We start from the raw sequence: 21,491 nt of genomic DNA on the forward strand, positions 1-21,491 counted from the left end.
CTCCCCAAACATACCCAGCCCCCGCACGCCCCCTGCCCTGACTCCTGCACTCCCCACACATACCCAGCCCCCCTACACCCCATGCCCTGACTCTTGCACCCCCCACAACCCCACCCTGAGCACCAAACGGGAGCTCCTGCACCCCCCCCCCCCCACATTCCCACTTGCACCCCTCGCACCAAATGGGAGCTGCCCAGGTAAGCGCTCCACACCCAAACCTCCTGCCCCAACCCTGAGCCCCCTCCCTCATTCTAGCTCCTGGCCAGACCCTGCACCCCAACCCCCAGCCTGCTCCTTCACCCCCAGCCCTGTGCTCAGTGCACCCCCACCCTCAGCTCAGTGCAGAGAGAGGAAGAGAATGGGCCAGAACCAGGGAGAAGGTAGGTACCCACTCTATGTGGGCAGGGCCGGGACCCCAGACCGGCAGTGGGCTGAGAGGGGCCGGCAGCCGGGACCCCAGCTGGCAGGAACCAGCAGACAGAACCCCAGACCGGCAGCGGGCTGAGCCGCTCAGCTGGCTGCTGGTCTGGGGTCCCGGCCCCCAGCCCCACTCAGCCCGCCGCCGGTCTGGGGTTCTGGCTGCTGGCCCCTTGCCAGCTGGGGTCCCGGCCCCCAGCCCCACTCAGCCCGCTGCCGGTCTGGGGTTCTGGCTGCTGGCCCCTTGCCAGCTGGGGTCCCGGCCGCCGGCCCCGCTCAGCCCGCTGCCAACCTGGGGTTCTGGCTGCTAGCCCCTTGCTAGCCGGGGTTCCGGCCGCAGGCCTCACTCAGCCCGCTGCCGGCCTAGGTGAACGGAACCCCAGACTGACAGCGGGCTGAGCAGGCCGGCAGCGTAAGATCAGCATTTTAATTTAATTTTAAATGAAACTTCTTAAACATTTTGAAAACCTTGTTTACTTTACATACAACAGTAGTTTAGTTATATAATATATAGATTTATAGAGAGAGACCTTCTAAAAAACATTAAAATGTATTACCGGCATGCGAAACTTTAAATTAAAGTGAATAAATGAAGACTCAGCACACCACTTCTGAAAGGTTGCCGACCCCTGGGTTACACCATGAGAGAAAGCCAACTACGACCCCTATTGAACAAGCTCCAAGCCTTGATAGATTGTCCTGTTCCCACGACAAAAAAACCCAACCAATTATGGCACTTGTGAGTTGCAGGCTGTTATCAACGTTTTGTGCTGGGATTCACCACTACCGTGGCCCTCCTCACAGATCTCGTAAAGGACAGATGCCCAGAAAGGGTCCAGTGGTTGAAAAGCCTGCAATAAGGCATTTAGGACACCAAAGGAGCATTTATGTAAGGAGCCAGTCCTTTTTAATCCACACTTTTCAAAAAGATTTATTCTGCAAATAAATGCCTCACATATAGGACTAAGGTTGATCCTTTTGCAAAAACATGAGGGGGAAGGACATCTGGTATTGTACAACAGCCAAAAGTTGTTCCCCAGAGAGAAAATATACTCCGTGATCAAGAAGGAGGCATTGGCAGTGAAATGGGCTGTGGATTCAGTGGATACTATCTGCTGGGAAACCCTTTTTTAAAAAAAATCATAGACCACACTCCACTTAGGCGTCTGAACACCATGAAAGACACCAATCCAAGGATAATCCGCTACAACCCTATAGCTTCCAGGTACTCAACTGACCTGATAAGGCACATCAAAATGCTGACTTTTTTTCACAAGACAGCAATTCCAGCACAGGGGATGGCACCCTTGCCCCTGCCTTGAGAGGGAGGATACGTAAACCCTACCCCATTATGGAGGCGGTTAAGGCACTGCTTTGGGCTGGAGAAGCCTCATCACACCACACCTGCAAGTCATGCCAGCAATGGAGGAGTTTGAAAGGAGTAAGCTCCACTCAGTAGTGGGCAGCCCTGAAGGGGAGCAGACTGTTAAGTTTCCCAACTCCCAGGAAGAAGCCTGATAGCTAGCAGAATCTCGGTCCTCACAAAAAGGGAACACAGATCTCCTGTGCCAAAAGGAGGAAGGGACTGTATCCGATAACTTGTGCTGGAGACCTACAAGTTTTCCTTTTTATTTTTCCCTTTTGTAGCCTTTGGATTGTTTCACCTATTACTCTGAAAAAGGGGAGATATAGCCAAAACGAGGGCTGAGAGCCCTCCACCGCTAGACTATCACCAAATGCTCCTGCTAAAAGGACCGGATCTGTATGAATGCTACTTTCCAAGTAGCATCCAATGTGGGCGCTCTGATGGGGGCAGATCCTTAACAGGATCATTAGGTAAAGAGCTGTAGTAATAATGGTCTACATTGTAAGATAACATGCTTCATTTTAAAAATATCTGGCCTTCATACACTTTCAGTTTGGTACAGAGTCCTGGCTTCATGTCTCCCAGAAGCTGCATCATTGTGTCCAACAACACCCGACTTGAATTAACCAGGAATTCACGGCCACATGCCAATGCAGCAACATCTACAACAGAACACAAAATAAAATAATAAAAATCACATTCCAAAAAACAGGAAAATTAGTTTGTATCTAATACAATCAAATATTAACTACCTGTAGGAACTGTGAAGACTGAGCTGTAACATCTATAAACCTTTCCCTAAATGTAGAGACAGAGTCAATACGGAATTGTATAATATGTTACTGAAGCAGTAAACAATACCTAGCAGTCAAAAAACCTGTTTATAATTATACATTGTTCATTAAAATATGTATTCAGGGTGGCTCCGTAGCAAAATTTGTAATGCAATGAGTTATGAAACAGGTATGATTCAAAAAGCTCTGAACTGGCAGCATCTGTGGAAATAATGCAAAGTTGATCCTAATGGTCTCAGTTTTAAAGGAAGGAAGATGTAGATCAGTGGTGGGCAACCTGTGGCCCATCAGGGTAAGCTGATTGCGGGCCGCGAGACAATTTGCGGACGCTCAACGTCCGCAGGCACAGCCCCCCGCAGCTCCCAGTGGACGCAGTTCGCCGTTCCCGGCCAATGGGAGCTGCGGGAAGTGGCAGCCAGCATGTCCCTGCGGCCTGCAGCTTCCTGCAGCTCCCATTGGCCGGGAACAGTGAACCGCGGCCACTGGGAGCTGCACGGGGCCATGCTGTGGACACTCAGCGTCCGCAAAATGTCTCACGGCCTGCAATCAGCTTACCCTGATGGGCCGCATGCAGCCCACGGGGCTGCGAGTTGCCCACTACTGATGTAGATTGTTTTATATTTATTCCCCCTACGTTCCCGGCTAGAGTACACATCTAAAGCAGCAACAGAGGTCAATATGCAAGATCTTCCCTGCTCTTGTAGGAGTGCTTCCTTATGCAGTGGACAACACAACAGGCAAAAAATGCAGAAAGACTATTACTCTGCTAAGGATACAGTTTTCTCTTGAATAAACTTCTTGTACTATAGGAAGCAAAACAAGTTCAAATGTTAAGCAGTGAGGAATGAAACAACATTACAGCAGCTTGCTTTTAAAAAAAAATGAGCCTGACTCTCCTCAGACAGATGTAAATCAGGAATAACTTGACTGAAACCTACAGAGTCATGGCAGGTGTAAAACTGGAGTAAGTGAGATGAGGATCAGGCCCATTGCAGTGTATTGTGACACACTGAACCCTTAAAGAGAAAATATATTGTAATCCTCACATTAACATGACAAAATTATGAGAATATATACATGTAGTCTTGCTATATTATCAATCACAAAATGGTTAAAAAAGGGAGAATATATATTCACCAACAGTAGAGCGGAAAGAAAGAGAAATAAGTGCAAAAACGCGACATTTTAGAAATTACAACCCTCGTCTGGAATGGATTTACTGTAAGAAAATCTGGCAGGTGGTATTAGGCATCTTTTTTCCTATTTGCTCTTTTTACTGCTGTTTTTTTAACATTTGCAGGGTGCTTTTAAGTAATGACTGTGACACTGACAGACCACTTCAGCTTGATGCTGAGAGACCAGCTCAAATCAAAGCCATAGGCCAATTCACTTGTGGTTTGAATACCAAAGAAATTTTAACGTTATTGTCTTCACTTACCTATAATCTGTTGTTTACTATCGCATTACATTATGTATACCCTGTACTTAATTAACCCTAGATCAAAAGTGTATGTTAGTGAGAATTTAATTGATGTGTAAACTTCATGAAAACTAATGAAAGATTGTTTGGATTGCTGTAACTAAATGCATTGTGTATATCTCTGTAATTGGATTGCCCATCAAATGGGATTGAAGCCTTGGAAATATAAATGAAGAAGCATGCTAACTTCAAAGCATGGGTCATTGTGTTCGACAATGGGAACTCCACAGACCCAGTCTGCATTTAGTCAACCAAGGAAAAGCCCATTCTGTAATGGAAACATTTGCCAAATTGCTTTCCGGGGAAGACAGCTGTAAGAATGGATCCAGGGAATGATCCTGAATATCTGAACTGTTTGGATTCTAACAGGGTTGAATACTGAGCAAGTAGACAGAGATCCCCAGAATTATTTGGATAAACCCTGAGAGACTTAGGGAAAGCTAGCAGATTACTACATCTCTGCTACTGATTTGGATGTACAAACTTAGACTCACCTGTTAATGTGTTTTACCTGCTTTAACTTCTCAATAACTCATTTCTTTTTCTTAGCTAATAAACCTTTAATTAGATTACTTGAGAAACTGGCTGCCAGTGTTTTTGGTGCAAGATTGAGAGTATCCATTGACTAGGGAAAAGTGACCGATCCTTTGGAATTGGGAGGACTAATGTGAGGTGATTTTTGGTTTTAATAACACTGGTCTACAATTTTTGAGAAGTTGTCTGCTTCAGAGATAAAATGTGCTATTTATTATGTATTTTGATGTGCTGAATTCAAATATGACAATTAAAACAACTGATTGGCTACTGTTTCTAAGATAATTAAGTTTTTACATTTTATGTCTATGTATATTGTGTAGATAGTAGAGTTTTAATCATAAATTGTAAACCTAGGTCTTTTCATGTGTTTATGGTTGCTTTACATGACAATATTTCACCTGTCCTGTTTATGTAACACTTTAAAAATCAGCAAAAGGGTTATATAAATAAAATTTATTATGAAACAAAAGGCAAAAAACTATTCTGTACATAGTTTAGTCCTGTTCAGTGTCTACTCGGCGCTTCTTGGCTTGTCTCTTGTATTCATTAAATGGAGCATCTCTTGTCACTGTCCAGCAATAGTCTGCAAGCATTGATGGGCTCCATTTGCCCTGATAGCGTTTCTCCATTGTTGCAATGTCCTGGTGAAATCGCTCGCCGTGCTTGTCGCTCACTGCTCCGGAGTTCGGTGGAAAAAAATCTAGATGAGAGTGCAAAAAATGTATCTTTAGTGACATGTTGCAACCAAGGCTTTTGTATGCCTTGAGGCGGTTTTCCACCAACAACCTGTAGTTGTCTGCCTTGTTGTTTCCGAGAAAATTTATTGCCACTAACTGGAAGGCTTTCCATGCCGTCTTTTCCTTGCCACGCAGTGCATGGTCAAATTCATCATCTCGAAGAAGTTCACGAATCTGAGGACCAACAAAGACACCTTCCTTTATCTTAGCTTGACTTAACCTTGGAAATTTTCCACGGAGGTACCTGAAAGCTGCTTGTGTTTTGTCAATGGCCTTGACAAAGTTCTTCATCAGACCCAGCTTGATGTGTAAGGGTGGTAACAAAATCTTCCTTGATTCAACAAGTGGTGGATGCTGAACACTTTTCCTCCCAGGCTCCAATGACTGTCAGAGTGGCCAATCTTTCTTGATGTAGTGGGAATCTCTTGCACGACTATCCCATTTGCAGAGAAAACAGCAGTACTTTGTGTATCCAGTCTGCAGACCAAGCAAGAGAGCAACAACCTTCAAATCGCCACAAAGCTGCCACTGATGTTGGTCATAGTTTATGCACCTCAAAAGTTGTTTCATGTTGTCATAGGTTTCCTTCATATGGACTGCATGACCAACTGGAATTGATGGCAAAACATTGCCATTATGCAGTAAAACAGCTTGAAGACTCGTCTTCGATGAATCAATGAACAGTCTCCACTCATCTGGATCGTGAAGGATGTTGAGGGCTGCCATCACACCATCGATGTTGTTGCAGGCTACAAGATCACCTTCCATAAAGAAGAATGGGACAAGATCCTTTTGACGGTCACGGAACATGGAAACCCTAACATCACCTGCCAGGAGATTCCACTGCTGTAGTCTGGAGCCCAACAGCTCTGCCTTACTCTTGGGTAGTTCCAAATCCCTGACAAGGTCATTCAGTTCACCTTGTGTTATGAGGTGTGGTTCAGAGGAGGAGGATGGGAGAAAATGTGGGTCCTGGGACATTGATGGTTCAGGACCAGAAGTTTCATCCTCTTCCTCTTCCTCGTCTGACGCAAGTGAGAATGATTCTGGTGCATCAGGAACCGGCAGTCCTTCTCCGTGGGGTAGTGGGCGTATAGCTGATGGAATGTTTGGATAATGCACAGTCCACTTTTTCTTCTTTGACACACCTTTCCCAACTGGAGGCACCATGCAGAAGTAACAAGTGCTGGTATGATCTGTTGGCTCTCTCCAAATCATTGGCACTGCAAAAGGCATAGATTTCCTTTTCCTGTTCCTGTTCAACCACTGGCGAAGATTTGTTGCACAAGTGTTACAGCATATGTGTGGGGCCCACCTCTTGTCCTGAGCTCCAATTTTGCAGCCAAAATAAAGGTGATAGGCTTTCTTAACCATAGTGGTTATACTGCGCTTTTGTGATGCAAAAGTCACTTCACCACAAACATAGCAGAAGTTATCTGCACTGTTCACACAAGTACGAGGCATCTCTGCTCACTTTGGCTAAACAGAAATGTGTCCCTTTGCAAAATCAAACACTGACAAATAAGAGAGCACGACACTGTATGATTTCTGGAGCTGATATAGGGCAATTTGTTCAGCAGAGTGATGTAAGCTTCGTTATGATTGCATCATCCATGACTTCTAGGAATAACATGATGCAATTCATATCATGTATGCTTCAGATTGCATCATTCATTGTTTTGCCTAAAAAGCAAGTACTGTCCAAACCCAGTCATAGATTTATTCATAGATCCAGTCAAAGATGTATTTTAGTCATTTCTGGTTTAAATTGAGATCCCTTCCCTTTATAACTCACTTATCCTCCGCCATTCCCAAGTCAAGGGTCGTATATACTGACCCAATAGCATATCTTGAAAACTAGAGCCAATCAACAATTTTAAGCATCATTTTCGTTCTCAGTGACCCAGAATTAGTAAAGTTTGACTACATTTATTTCAGAAGTATTTTGGCTGTAGAGCAGTGTAACCTTTCATCACAAAGTCTAGTTTGTCTGGGTAGCAAGATGTGCTGGAGAGCCTAAGGGGACTGTTTGTGACTCCATGGTAAGACTAATATAGTGATCCAGGAGTGCACATGTGCTACTGGTGTGGTGAAATCTAATTATAGAATATACTACCAGTTTGGGGGGTCTGCCCTGTTTTCTGACAGTCTGACCTGAGATTGGCACTCTCAGTTGTGGGCTACTCTAGACAGTGTGACAATGATTTTGCAATCAACTGATGGTTTAGGTTGTTTGGAAGAGTAAATCATTGCTGGACTGGTTTACTGTTTCTGAAACTCCACATTGGTCTTGTTTTCTTTTTTTCTCTCCTGCTTAATAATTATTTTTACAAAAATCACCATAAAATATTTTTTTCTTCTTTATTTGTTCTAAAGGAGAAAGCAGCATTAAAAATAATTAACAAACTTACTACATCATCCACTTCAAACCAATTTCGAAACAATTTTATATCTAAAATCTGGGGAAAACACTTGATACAAAAATCACAGATGCCCACTTGACATTTTTATACATGAAAAAAAATGACAAATGTCAAAGTATGAGTATCACTGTATGTGCTAATATTTTAAGAGATGGAGATGATGAGAGGGCAAAAGCATTTAAAATAGGTTCAGGGCCTGTACTAATGCGAATATGTTGGTTGGGTTCAAAGTCCTGCTCACCATTCTGTATCTTCAGGCGGCTAGCCCCAAATTTGTTAGACATTTCAGTAACAATAAATATCGCTCTCACATGAATACACTTCCAATGCTGAACCCAATGAACCCATTAAAGACAGAGAATACCACTTGAAGAAGTAACAACATACGTCATAAAAATATATCTTAAAAGACACAGAAACAGAGGAATTCCCATACTAGCCAGACTTACATACATCTAGTTCAGTATCCTGTCTCCAACAATGGCCTGCACCAGAAGAGTCAGGCCTGGTCTACACTAGGAGTTTATGTCGAATTTAGCACCGTTACATCGAATTAACTCTGCACCCGTCCACACCACGAAGCTATTTAGTTCGACATAGAGGTCTCTTAAATTCGACTTCTGTACTCCTCCCCAACGAGGGGAGTAGCGCTAAATTCGACATGGCCATGTCGAATTAGGCTAGGTGTGGATGGAAATCGACGCTAATAGCTCCGGGAGCTATCCCACAGTGCACCACTCTGTTGACGCTCTGGACAGCAGTCCGAGCTCGGATGCTCTGACCAGCCACACAGGAAAAGCCCCGGGAAAATTTGAATTCCTTTTCCTGTCTGGCCAGTTTGAATCTCATTTCCTGTTTGGACATCGTGGCGAGCTCAGCAGCACTGGCAACGATGCAGAGCTCTCCAGCAGAGATGGCCGTGCAATCTCTGAATAGAAAGAGGGCCCCAGCATGGACTGATCGGGAAGTCTTGGATCTGATCGCTGTGTGGGGCGATGAGTCCGTGCTTTCCGAGCTGCGATCGAAAAGACGGAATGCAAAGATCTACGAGAAGATCTCTAAAGCCATGGCAGAGAGAGGATACAGCCGGGATGCAACGCAGTGCCGCGTGAAAATCAAGGAGCTGAGACAAGGCTACCAGAAGACCAAAGAGGCAAACGGACGCTCCGGATCCCAGCCCCAGACATCCCGTTTCTACGAGGCACTGCATTCCATCCTAGGTGCGGCCGCCACCACTACCCCACCACTGACCGTGGACTCTGAGGATGGGATATTGTCGACGGCCGCTTCCTCGGACATGTTAGCGGACGGGGAAGATGAGGAAGGAGATGAGGAGGACGAGGCAGTCGACAGCGCTTACAACGCTGATTTCCCCGACAGCCAGGATCTCTTCATCACCCTTACAGAGATCCCCTACCAACCGTCCCCAGGCGTTAACCTGGACACAGAATCAGGGGAAGGATCAGTCAGTAAGTGTTTTAAACATGTAAACATTTATTTTTAACAGAACAGGAATATTAACAATATTAACAATGGGTTTTTCATGATTACTTTGCCCTAGGCGCTTAACGTTTCAGTCCTTGGCAGTGCAACTACTGAAAAAAAATCTAACAATGTCCGGTTTAGCATGATTGTTTTGCCCTAGGCGCTCTACTGTTTAGTCCCTGCCAGTGCAGCTACAGTAAAATCCGGTCTATATGTCCGGGGATAGAGCAGAAATCCTCCTGGGACATCTCCACGAAGCTCTCCTCGAGGTAATTGGAAAGCCTTTGCATCAGGTTCCTGGGGAGAGCGGCCTTATTGGGTCCTCCGTGGTAGGAAATGTTTCCGCGCCAGGAGACAAGCAAGTACTCGGGGATCATTACCTTGCAGAGCATGGCGGCATACGGCCCTGGTCTTTGCAGGCTTTCCCGAAGCATCCGTTCTTTCTCCGTCTCTGAAATCCTCATCAGAGTGATGTTGCTCATGGTGACCTGCTTTGAATTAGGTAGGGGAATGTTAGTATTGGGACTGCTTGCCTGTTCCTTTACAGAACTGTAACCGGCGGTTTAGAGCCACGCGGTGGAGGCGGGAGAGGAGCAGCATACAGGGATCTTTCCCTGGGACAGCCGCGAGGGGGTGGGACAGGGGCAGAGTTCATGCTTGCCAGATTGCTGGCAGCAGGGACTGGCATTGCTTTGAACGTGAAAGGAGGCCAGTGCTATTATTAAAGTTTTAAGCAGCCACAAGTCTACGGCTTACCATGTCAGCCTGTTACCCAAATTCCGCTGTCCTGTCCCGCTTGTCTGATCTGCACTGCAAGACCCCAGGAACTGAATGCGAAGGCCGAAAATTCGACCTTGTCCTGAGTGCGCATGTGATAGGTGCTGTGCATGGTCTTGTTCACAGAGAAAGACTATGTTCTTTGTTCACCCAAAAATTTATCTTTCTGAGGAATTCACTCCCTTTTTCCCATCCCACAGCTGCGACTGTCTCCCGAACTACCCTGGCATCACACTCCCAGAGGCTAGCGCAGATTAGGCGTAGGAAGAAGAGGACACAGGAGGACATGTTCTCGGAACTTATGGGCTGCTCCCGAGCCCAGGCAGCCCAGCAGACCCAGTGGAGGGAGAACTTGTCCCAAATGCACCGATCACACATGGAACGGGAGGAGAGGTGGCGGCAGGAAGACCAGCAGGCGACTCAAACGCTGCTTGGACTAATGAGGGAGCAAACGGACACGCTCCGGCGCCTTGTGGATGTTCTGCAGGACCGGAGGCAGGAGGACAGAGCCCCGCTGCAGTCTATCTCTAACCGCCCTCCCCCGCCACAAAGTCCCATACCCCCCTCACCCAAAGTCCCAAGAAGGAGGGGCGGCAGAGTCCGTGAAAACTCTCACTCCACCCCTGCAGACTGCTCAAGTACCAGAAGGCTCTCATTCCCCAAAATTTGATAAGTCCTTTCCTTCCCGCCTCACCCAAGCCCCCGTCCCAGTTTCATCCCCCAGTTTCATGTGTAGTTGCTAATAAAAAATACGTTTCTGTTAATTACTGTTTCCATCATGTTCTTTTAGAGGAGAGTCTGTTTGAAGGGGGGGAAGGGGGTTGGTAATTGGACAGGACAGTCACCTTTACCAGGGTACAGACGCGGGGGCAGGTTCAGCAGCAGGGCACACACACATTGCATTCACTAGTTACCCTGGTCAGTCTGGGAGGTGGTTTTCATGTTCTGTGTGGGGGGGGGGGGGCTATGTGACTTTGTGGCGGGGGAGGGCGGTTAGAGATCTTATGCAGCGGTCCTTATCCTGGATCACAGAGCCACGCAGCAGGGGATCTGTAACCGTCCTCCCCCTGCCACAAAGTCACATAGCCCCCACACACAGAGTCCCGAACAGGAGGGGTGGCAGGCTCCGTTGAAACAACCAGTCCACCAGTGCGGAGCCTGTCATTCCTGGAGTTTAGAAGCGTCCTTTGCATCACTACACTACACCCGCTCCCCACCACAGTCTGTGTCCCAGGTTCAACACTTTCCCGCGAAAAGAGTAATAAAGAAAACGGTGTTCATTAACAAAATTCAAGTGATTTTATTTTTAAACGTGTGTTGGAAGGGGGGGAACGGGGTGAACGGGGTATGTAACTGGAGAGGATAGTGAACATTTACTGGGTAAAGAAACGGGGGCAGGTTCAGCTTCTCTGGAAACAAACTTAATAGTCACAGGTTACCCTGCTCACTCAGGAACCTAGCTTTCAAAGCCTCCCGGATGCACAGCGCGTCCCGCTGGGCTCTTCTAATCGCCCGGCTGTCTGGCTGGGCGTAATCAGCAGCCAGGCTATTTGCCTCAACCTCCCACCCCGCCATAAAGGTCTCCCCCTTGCTCTCACAGAGATTGTGGAGCCCACAGCAAGCTGCAATAAGAATGGGGATATTGGTTTCGCTGAGATCACAGCGAGTCAGTAAGGTTCTCCATCTCCCCTTGAGACGGCCAAAAGCACACTCCACCACCATTCTGCACTTGCTCAGCCGGTAGTTGAAGAGTTCTTTTTCAGTGTCCAGGGCGCCTGTATAGGGCTTCATGAGCCAGGGCATTAGCGGGTAGGCTGGGTCCCCGAGGATGACTATAGGCATCTCCACATCCCCAAGAGTTATTTTGTGGTCCGGGAAGTAAATACCTTCCTGCAGCCGTCTAAACAGACCAGAGTTCCTGAAAACACGAGCGTCATGAACCTTGCCCGGCCATCCGACGTTGATGTTTGTAAAACATCCCCTATGGTCCACCAGTGCTTGCAGCACCATTGAAAAGTAGCCCTTTCGGTTAATGTACTGGCTGGCCTGGTGGTCCGGTCCCAGGATAGGGATGTGAGTTCCATCTATAGCCCCACCGCAGTTTGGGAATCCCATCGCGGCGAAGCCATCTATGATGACCTCCACGTTTCCCAGGGTCACTACCTTTGAGAGCAGTAGCTCAACGATTGCGTTGGCTACTTGCATCACAACAACCCCCACGGTAGATTTGCCCACGCCAAAGTGGTTCGCGACTGACTGGTAGCTGTCCGGCGTTGCAAGCTTCCAGAGGGCTATGGCCACTCGCTTCTGGACAGTCAGGGCTGCTCCCATCCGGGTGTCCTTGCGCTTCAGGGCAGGGGACAGCAACTCACAAAGTTCAAGGAAAGTTCCCTTACGCATGCGAAAGTTTCGCAGCCACTGTGATTCATCCCAGACCTGCAGCACTATGCGGTCCCACCAGTCCGTGTTTGTTTCCCGGGCCCAGAATCGCCGTTCCACAACATCAACATGACCCATTGCCACCATGATGTCCTCGGCGCGGGGTCCCGTGCTTTGTGACAGGTCTGTGCCACTCTCAGACTTCAGGTCCTCACCGCGCTGCCGTAGCCTCCTCGCCCGATTTCTCAGCATCTGCCTCTGGGAAAGGTGGATGATAAGGTGCGAGGTGTTGACAACGGCCATAACTGCAGCGATGGTCGCAGCAGGCTCCATGCTCGCAGTGCTGTGGCGTCCGCGCTGTCACTGACCAGAAAAGTGCGCGAACTGATTTCCCGCCGGCGTTTTCAGGGAGGGAGGGCGGGAGTGACGGTTGGATGACGACAGTTACCCAAAACCACCCTTGACACATTTTTTTCCCCAGAAGGCATTGGGGGCTCGACCCAGAATTCCAATGGGCAGCGGGGACTGCGGGAACTGTGGGATAGCTGCCCACAGTGCACCGCTTCCAATGTCGACGCTTGCCCCGTTAGTGTGGACTCACAAAGTCGAATTACTGTCCTTAGTGTGGACACACACGTTCGACTTTGTAATGTCGATTCCACATATTCTATTTAAGTAAAATCGAACTACTCTCGTAGTGTAGACATACCCTCAGAGGAAGGGGCAAGAAACCTACAGCAGGCAAATATGGAATCCCATGAAGATCTCACTCTAATCCCCAATGGATAAAAACTGGTTTAAACCCGGAAGCATAAAATATTGTCTCCCTTCAACAACTCTTTTTTTGCAGTAACTATAACAAAACTGGATAATCTTCTTAGCTATATAAATATCCAGTCCCTCTTTCAATCTTACTAAATTGTTGGCCTCAACAGCAGCCAGGGGCAATGAGTTTCACAGTCTAATTACATGTTGAATTAAAAAGTATTTCCTTTAATCAATTTTTAATTTGCTACCTTTCAATTTTATTAAATGCCCTCGTGTTCTTGTGTTGGGAGGCAAGGAGACCAGAATCTCCCAATTTAGAGCAGACCTAATCTAACCTAGAAGACCCAAATTGTAGGCCAATCTGGTTACACATGATGGAAATTCTGTTTTGTTTTTGTTTTTTCATTTTTTCATTAAGAAATTATATCCAAAAAACCTACCTTAAAAATGTTAAGGTTGCAAAACCAGGATTAAGGTTCAATCATTCATTACAGTGTATCCTTTACCATATTTCTCCTTAAACATTCTCCTTTCCAAATTAAATAGACATACTAGGTGAAATCTCAGCAGCACTGAAGTCACTGGCAATATTATTTTTATTTTTAACTCCCACCGAAGCCTTCCTCATTCCACAAACCTCTAAACATTGTCATTGTCAGTCTCTGGACCTTTATTTCTGTTATGCTTTTATAAATGAAGGGATCTGAGGCAGAATAAAATCACACCTTTAATTTGTTGAAGGAAATAATGTTTTCTATATTATTCTTAATAGTCTTTCATCTTACTCACATTTACTAGATATCTTAATGAACTAGCCACAGTGACACCTAGATCACCACCATCCCACTCTAAAAATAGGTTATTAAATTCAGAACCCACTACTGTGTATGAATAATTTATGTTGTTGTTCTTATTTGGAACATCTTGTACTTGCCAATGTTGAATTTCATCTGCCATCATTTTGGCCAGTTTTCCTAGTTTTATTAGGAATTTGTGTAGTTCTTCTCAATCCTCTCTATGCTTCCATCTCAATAGTTTGGCCCTCTTTCACGATGTTGATTCCAGGGGCACACAGCTTTTAACATTTTTCCATGCCAAGAGCAAACAGTTAGTTCTTTGGCTTCCTATCTTTTACTTCTCACCCTAGGATATCAGGCTTTCTTAATAACCATTTGTGAGGAATATCAACCTTCTGGAAGTTGAGATAATTAGCTTATGTCTTCTACTAATATTATATTAGAAGTGAAAGCCTTGTCTAAACTTCTGATTTCAAAGCGTGATTATAGCGAGAGAGAATCTAAACGGCAGCTTTTTCTTTTCAACAGATCTGCTCCCAGGATGAATTCAGAATCATATTTACCAACTTACTTTAAGTTTTATCATGTTTTACTCTTCTTAGCATGGCAGAACCAACACAGCTAGAAGATAATGAAGCTTTCTAGAACTTGAAGAGAATGGTGATTCATAAATGATACCAACATTTTAAAAAAATCAGTCATTTAGTCAAACAGCTAGATATGCATCATCCTACATTTACTGCAATATATGCTCCTTACAGTACATGTGGAATATAGTCCTGACATACAAAACTGACTTACTTGTCACAATCCCTGCCAAAGCTAATACAAACTGATTTTCATCAGAATCCAGATCTTGGTGTTTGGTATCTTCACCTAATGACCTCACAAAGCTCTCCATAGTTTGTCCCGTGATTGTGAAAAACTTTACTGCTTTGCTCTGTAAGTGCGGAGGGAAAACATTCACTTTCACAGGTTGCACTAAGTAATACTGAAAGGAACATACAATAGGATACAAGTGTTGCCTTTACCCACTGTACATGTCATATTTCTTTACATGCTATAGTTTATTGTCTCTTGCAGAACTCCTCCCTTATGAGACATCCTCCAGTGACTAGAACTCAGCTGCCAAATTCAGCAGTTACATAAATGGTAGAAGTTGTTAAATGCGGAGTGCAAACTGATCAGAAAACTGGCAAAAATGGTAAAGTAGTGCAACTTGAGCTCATCTAAGTGGCATTTAGTGTGATAGTAAAATGAGCAACTTAAATATGGCAGGGACAGAAGCAGCATTGCAGAAAAAGCAACTGATAACAGAGTGTAAGATAAAGCTGTGTAAGTTATACTCATTTTGCACATCCACTGAATGACAAATTAAGGTCAATTTATACCAAAAATGTATCTTATACGGTATGCTCCCAATTATCTGAATAGCATGGTGGACATGAATTTTGTTTAGTGAATCAGGAGTTTGGATAATCAAGAGAACAGGAGTGACACTGCAGGGAGCCCTCTGCAAGGTGCTGGGGAGGAGGCTGTACTGGCTGGGCAGAGCAGACCAGGACTCTGCTCTGACCCACCAGGACTGCAGCATTCCCTGCACCTTGCATCTGCAGGGAATGGGTGTCACCAGCCCTAGGATAGTGCAGGGAGCCGTCTGACGCTGTGCTGTCATGGCCCTGCTCACTCACTCCTGTGGCAGCGGGGCTGCAAAGGGCTCCCTGCCCTGCCCCAGGAGCCATTCACCAGCAGGGTTACCTCTCCCATGGCTGAAGGTTTCTGCTCTATTGTCCGAACCTTTCCATTAGCCAAATCCCAGGGAGCAAGGAAGGGATTTGGATCATGCAGAAGTTCAGATAATAGGGTTTGGGAAAATTGGGAGTATACCGTATTTCCATTTGTCACCCAGAGAATTCCAGAGCAGTTGCATCCATTTACACTTGGCATGATTTTAACCTTTTTTTTTTTTCAAACGATTCCTGGGCATTGAGAAATAAGTAGCCAATTCATCCTCAGTATAATGACTTTAACGCAGTGCACTGACAGTACATTTGTATATTCCACATAAACTAACCAACATATCCTAGGTGCCTATTACTATCAATGTGCAAGAAGTGCAGATATTTTAAAATCATGATCCATGGAATATTCCTCAAAGGCCTGGTCCACACTAACCCCCCACTTCGAACTAAGGTACGCAAATTCAGCTACGTTAATAACGTAGCTGAATTCGAAGTACCTTAATTTGAACTTACCGCGGGTCCAGACGCGGCAGGCAGGCTCCCCCGTCGATGCCACGTACTCCTCTCGCCGAGCTGGAGTAGCGGCGTCGACGGCGAGCACTTCCGGGATCGATCCGGGATCGATTTATCGCGTCTAGACAAGACGCGATAAATCGATCCCAGAAGACTGATTGCTTACGGCCAGACCAGGAAGTAAGTGTAGACCTGCCCTTAGGAAGTGACATAATTGATGTTTTGAATGAAATGTGTTAGTATGGCGAAGTAGTTCCAAACATGCACTTCCTTCACCAAAGTAACACGGGTTAGAATCTTAGTCGATCATAGTACTCTATCACTCTTCTCCATTTTAAATTGGTTTTAAAACAATCACTTTTAATTTTGTGGGCTAGAACAGAGGAAGAAACATCCCATTGTTCTTTGTGTTTCATGGCCTGAGAGGTAGACTGCGCATTTTCTGATGAGCACTGCAGTGCGGAGGACTGGTTGGTAGGTACGAACATTGGAGAATGAGTGGGCAAGGGAATTGCTGAAGTAATGTGAGGGATTTTTTTCCCCTGGTGGTGGGTTTGCAAAATTATTTACACTGTGATGGCAGTAATCTGCATTTTCAGTCTGATAGCTGGTGAGAGAAGAAAATGTCCCTCTTATCTGTGTCTTTTAACATCAAATATTAAATTACTGTTTGTTCCCTGCTTGCTCTACATTCAACCATTTATAGACTATAAAAATTGGATAGACCAAAAAGAATAAACAATTCAGAGAATTATTTTGCTATATGTTCAATTACTGAAATACACCTGTGTTAAGATACGTTACCTACAGCACGTTATCTACCTAGAACACCTAAGCATTCCCATTAAAATGTATACATCTGTAGTACTCACCCCTCCTAGAATGTTTTTAACTGCTTCCTCATTGCTAGAGACACCCCATAACAAAGTACAGACTGCAGCTCCCATTTCTGTACAATATTCTGCCTGCTGCAGTAGTTGTTGTCTTGCCTCATTCAGCTGCTGTCGAAGGGCTAGTTTCTCCTAAAATTAATTTAAGTAAATTTTGGGAGATTAATACTGAAGGGCATTTCATTTGGTTTCAAAGCATCCCAACTACGTTTCTACCACTAAGCCAGAGAAAGGGAGACAATATTACGGCCATATATAAAATGCGGCAATTCACAGTACTTCCACAGAGCTAAATTCTCTCTCCAGAGCAGTCTGAATAACCATGCTGTGTGCTGGGGAAGTCAACAGGAGCTAGGAGTCTGCCACCTGCAACTTATGGAGCAGTGCTAGAGTTAAACAATGACAGCTACAATACCCTCAGTGGTTCAAGTTAAAGTAGAATCAGCTTCTACTACACAAAGAATTGCATCTCTCACTGAGAGACAAGAGATTTTAGCAAGACAGGTGAGTCTTGGGGTAGCAGTCCTGTGAAAAACTGCTAAGTATCTCAGCCATGTGAGATAAAGTTGCTTGTGAGCTAGAATAATGCCCCAGAAAAAAATAGAGGCCTATCTAAGAGAAGCTAGAGGCTATACTTCCCTGACATGCAGTGGCAGAATGAGACAGGATCCCTGGAGCGCTACGCTCTAGGCCCGAGGTTTGGGATGGCCTCCAAATTTAGGACCACAGATCACTGGGCTCCAAGGATCTGTGATCCATGGTGTAGGAGCAGCAGTCCCATCAGGGGTCTGTCTGCTTCAGTGCTGGGTGAACTGGTTTTGTGCTTGGCTCACAGAGCACTTGACTGGTAAATTCAACAAGACCTGGAAGTATTTTGGAGCGGCAAATATTTCTCACAGCCATATGGGATGCTGGCAGAAAGAGGGACATGAAATGAAGATACTCCCAGGTCTCATTCAGTCTTAAATTAATCCTTACTCCCTAATCAGACAGACTAGCCTGACCAGACAAGAAAGAAGAAAGACAGGAGCAGACCACAAAGAAAACCAAGAGATACCAATATCCTAAAAAACCCTTCCAAATTGATGCCTAACCAACATCACACTAAATAATGAACGATGGCTGAAGGAAAGAGAGAGCAGAGCTACCAACACTTGTGAAGATACTCTGAGCATTGTGGTTTGGGGGCAGTTTTTGCAGCTGCTTATAAATAAACGAACAGCCATATGCACCTCAGGATTTCATACTTGCAGCCTGCAGCTTTTGCTTTGGCAGCCTGTGGTACAGACAGCAGCATAGCTGCTGCAGGCAATTCCTGAGCACGCCTGGCCACTCAATGGGGAACAGAGCATATGCAACACTGAGGGGAATGTCTACACTGAAATTATACAGTTGACTCAGGCTTGGGCTAAGGGGCTGGTTAATTGTTGTATAGATGTTCAGGCTCAAGCTGGAGCCCAAGTTCTAGGGCCCTGTGAGGTTGGAGGGTCCCAGAGCTCAGGCTGCCCGAGCCCAACGTCTACACCACACTTAAACAGCCCCTTAGCCAGAGTCAGCTAGCACGGGCCAGCGGGGTTTTTAATTGTAGTGTAAACATACCCAGAGAAGCCCTCTCCCACTGAAGTAGGAAGCAAGTCTCCTGCCCCCCATTACCACTACATTGGGGTAGCAAAGTTAAGTTAGATAGGGGGGATCCCGGCAGGGCAACCCCCCATCCCTACTCCCAGAATAGGAGCTTTTCCTGCAGGCTGGGATGGGGGGCACTTGCTGAGGCCTAAAAGGGAGGAGGGAGCTGGGGCACTGCTGGAGTACAGGATGGGAGTTGGAGGGGCACTGCTGGAGTACAGGATGGGAGTTGGAGGGGCACTGCTGGAGTACAGGATGGGAGTTGGAGGGGCACTGCTGGAGTACAGGATGGGAGTTGGAGGGGCACTGCTAGAGTCTGCTGAGGAATGACGGGTATGGGCTTCTGGGCCACTCAGACTATCCCAATGTGTGCAGTGCTATACAGGCTGGGGGAGTAACATCACAACTGGGGTGCCAGGAACTGGAAACAGGGAGATGGAGGTGGTGGGGGGCTGTACCAAACCTCTCGGGGGGGAGGCTACTGGAGAGTGCCTTGAGCAGAGGGAGTAGGGGCCAGTAAAGAAAAGGATGCCAACTGAAGAGTTAAAAATGGGGAAAGTACAGTCCATGGCAGAAGAAAGCATCCTGTTTGTGTGGGTGCCCTGTGTGTTTCCCATCCTGACACATATAAGGGCGGGGGGAGTGCGGGGGTAGTATATTTTCTTAACAAGTTTGAGTATGGAAAAAAAAACAGAGCCAAACATATGATTTAAAAAAAACCAAACCAAACGAAAAACACCACACTCAGGATTTCAAAGCTAGGGATCTCAATTTTGGGGGGTTGTCTAAATTTTTGAAGTTGTGGGGTTGAAAATACCGAAAGAGTTAAAGTCACCTAAAGATAAGCTGCTATAACATGGTACCCCTATCCATCCACAATGCTTCACAGATTCATATGTTACTGTTAGAAGTGATTACTTTAATTAGATCTCTCAGGTCCCATTGGTCTAAAAATCTACTTTGCTGATCTTTTCTTATGTCCACATCTAGCTGCCTACATCACATCTTATAGCCACCTTTGTGTTGATTAAATTTGCTGGCAGAAGGAAATGCAACGTGTGATTCACTGTTTTGCAAATGAAATGTATTGAGCAGATTTTTCAGCATCAATCCACAATATATTCTGTTACTGTAGTCTACTCAATAGACTTACACTAATTACTGATACCAAAGAATCTGGGACTTCCGTTGCTGGTAAATAAATAGTTTTTGGAACATTTTCTGGGGGTACTAAAAGCAGCCTGTTATTAAAACCAGCCATTAAAATCTTGTTAACTTAAAAATGAGTTTGTTGAATTTACTCTCTTTTCTCTAAACTCAACATCAGATCCATTAGCTTCTGACACCATCTTGCAGCAAGTCTTCTACTCAAATACACTGAACTTTCTTCCTATCCCTCTTCTTTTCTGTATTGCATTTATTCAGTGTTTGCATTTTGCACTTAGGAGGGGAAATGCGATGTTGATTAATAAGACATAACTTTGGTAATGTCATAACTGGATAAGCCTGTCAGAATGCAAAGCCACAGCAAAAAAATCAAACCCTTCACGAACAACATCATAGCAAATGAATAAAAACCAGAAATAATATTTACAAGATCAGGGGAATAAACAGACCCTGCAAAAAACACACTAACAACCCTCCAAGAAGCAATTCTACTGTGGGTGCACACCACTGACTAGTTATTGTGCTGTGCAACATCTTCCAAGAAGGGTCAAACTTCATGACTACGACAGTGATAAACTACGTAACTAGAAAGTGATTAGTTAAGACGACGGTAGTGAACCAAAGATGACATTTATGCTTCCAATTTTGCTCAGGTTCAGAGGGTGTCTTAATTTCCTAAAGACGTTATTGTTAGGGACAGAGACGTAGGCAGTTTGGCCTAGTAGTCAGAGCAGGAGTCAGGGTCACAGCCAGGACTGATCAATGCGGTTGGGAGGTGAGGCGCAAAGACAGGAGGAGAGGCAAGGATCAAGCATGGAGCAGGCGCACAAGAGGGTACAGGAGCCAAGGCAGGAACAGGGTTGGGTGCAGTAAGCAGAAACAAGCAGGCTCCAATGCAGCCACAACAGGACACCACCTTGTTACTCAGACAAACTTCCTGTTCCTCCTCCTGGTGGAGGTGGGCGATCCTCCAATCAGAGTTCCCATAGGTGTTGCCTTGGCTGAGGCTACAGCCCTAGTAGCTTCTCAAGCACACCAGGTTTCCATAGTCATTGGGTGGAGGTCAGGATGGTGCAGCTGTCTGGGGATTCCTAGGGCCTGGGTTTGAGACCCGGACATCACAGTTATCTAAGTTTGTGAAAAAACAGTGGACTACAAAACGATTATTCATTCTTGACCAAGAAAAGAGTATTAATATTATCAACAAGGCAGAAGGAATGCAAGCCAAAATAGGGAAAAAACAGGTTAAAGAATATTTAGAAAAGCTGGATGTATTCAAGTCAGCAGGACCCGATGAAATTCATCCTAGAGTGTTTATGGAACTAGCTAAAGCAATCTTGGCATCATTGGCAATTATCTTCAAGATCTCCTGGAGGAGGCTGAGGTCACAGAAGACTAAAGAAAGGCAACCATGGTACCTTTCTTTTAAAAGGAGAACAAAGAGGACCCGGGGAATTATAGACCAATCAGCCTAATTTGACACTTGGAAAGATACTGGAACAAATTATTAAACAATCAGTTGATACGCACCTGGAGGATAACAGGATTAGAAGGAACAGCCAACATGGATTTGTCAAGAACAAATCATGCCAA

The 21,491-nt window shown here is 45.5% G+C and overlaps 1 protein-coding gene across 1 annotated transcript in view; it reads right to left on the reverse strand.

The window, feature by feature from the left end:
* HSF2BP (heat shock transcription factor 2 binding protein) overlaps positions 1–21,491 on the reverse strand; it is a 58,314-nt gene that overhangs the window by 22,044 nt on the left and 14,779 nt on the right. The window contains exons 4-6 of the mRNA XM_065397578.1: positions 17,088–17,237; positions 14,762–14,900; positions 2,328–2,445 (exon numbers count right to left, since the gene is read on the reverse strand). Coding sequence (XP_065253650.1) covers positions 2,328–2,445; positions 14,762–14,900; positions 17,088–17,237 — 407 coding nt within the window. The remainder of the gene's footprint in view (positions 1–2,327; positions 2,446–14,761; positions 14,901–17,087; positions 17,238–21,491) is intronic.

Source organism: Emys orbicularis, chromosome 1, assembly GCF_028017835.1.
Source record: "Emys orbicularis isolate rEmyOrb1 chromosome 1, rEmyOrb1.hap1, whole genome shotgun sequence".
NCBI classification, from domain to species: domain Eukaryota; kingdom Metazoa; phylum Chordata; order Testudines; family Emydidae; genus Emys; species Emys orbicularis.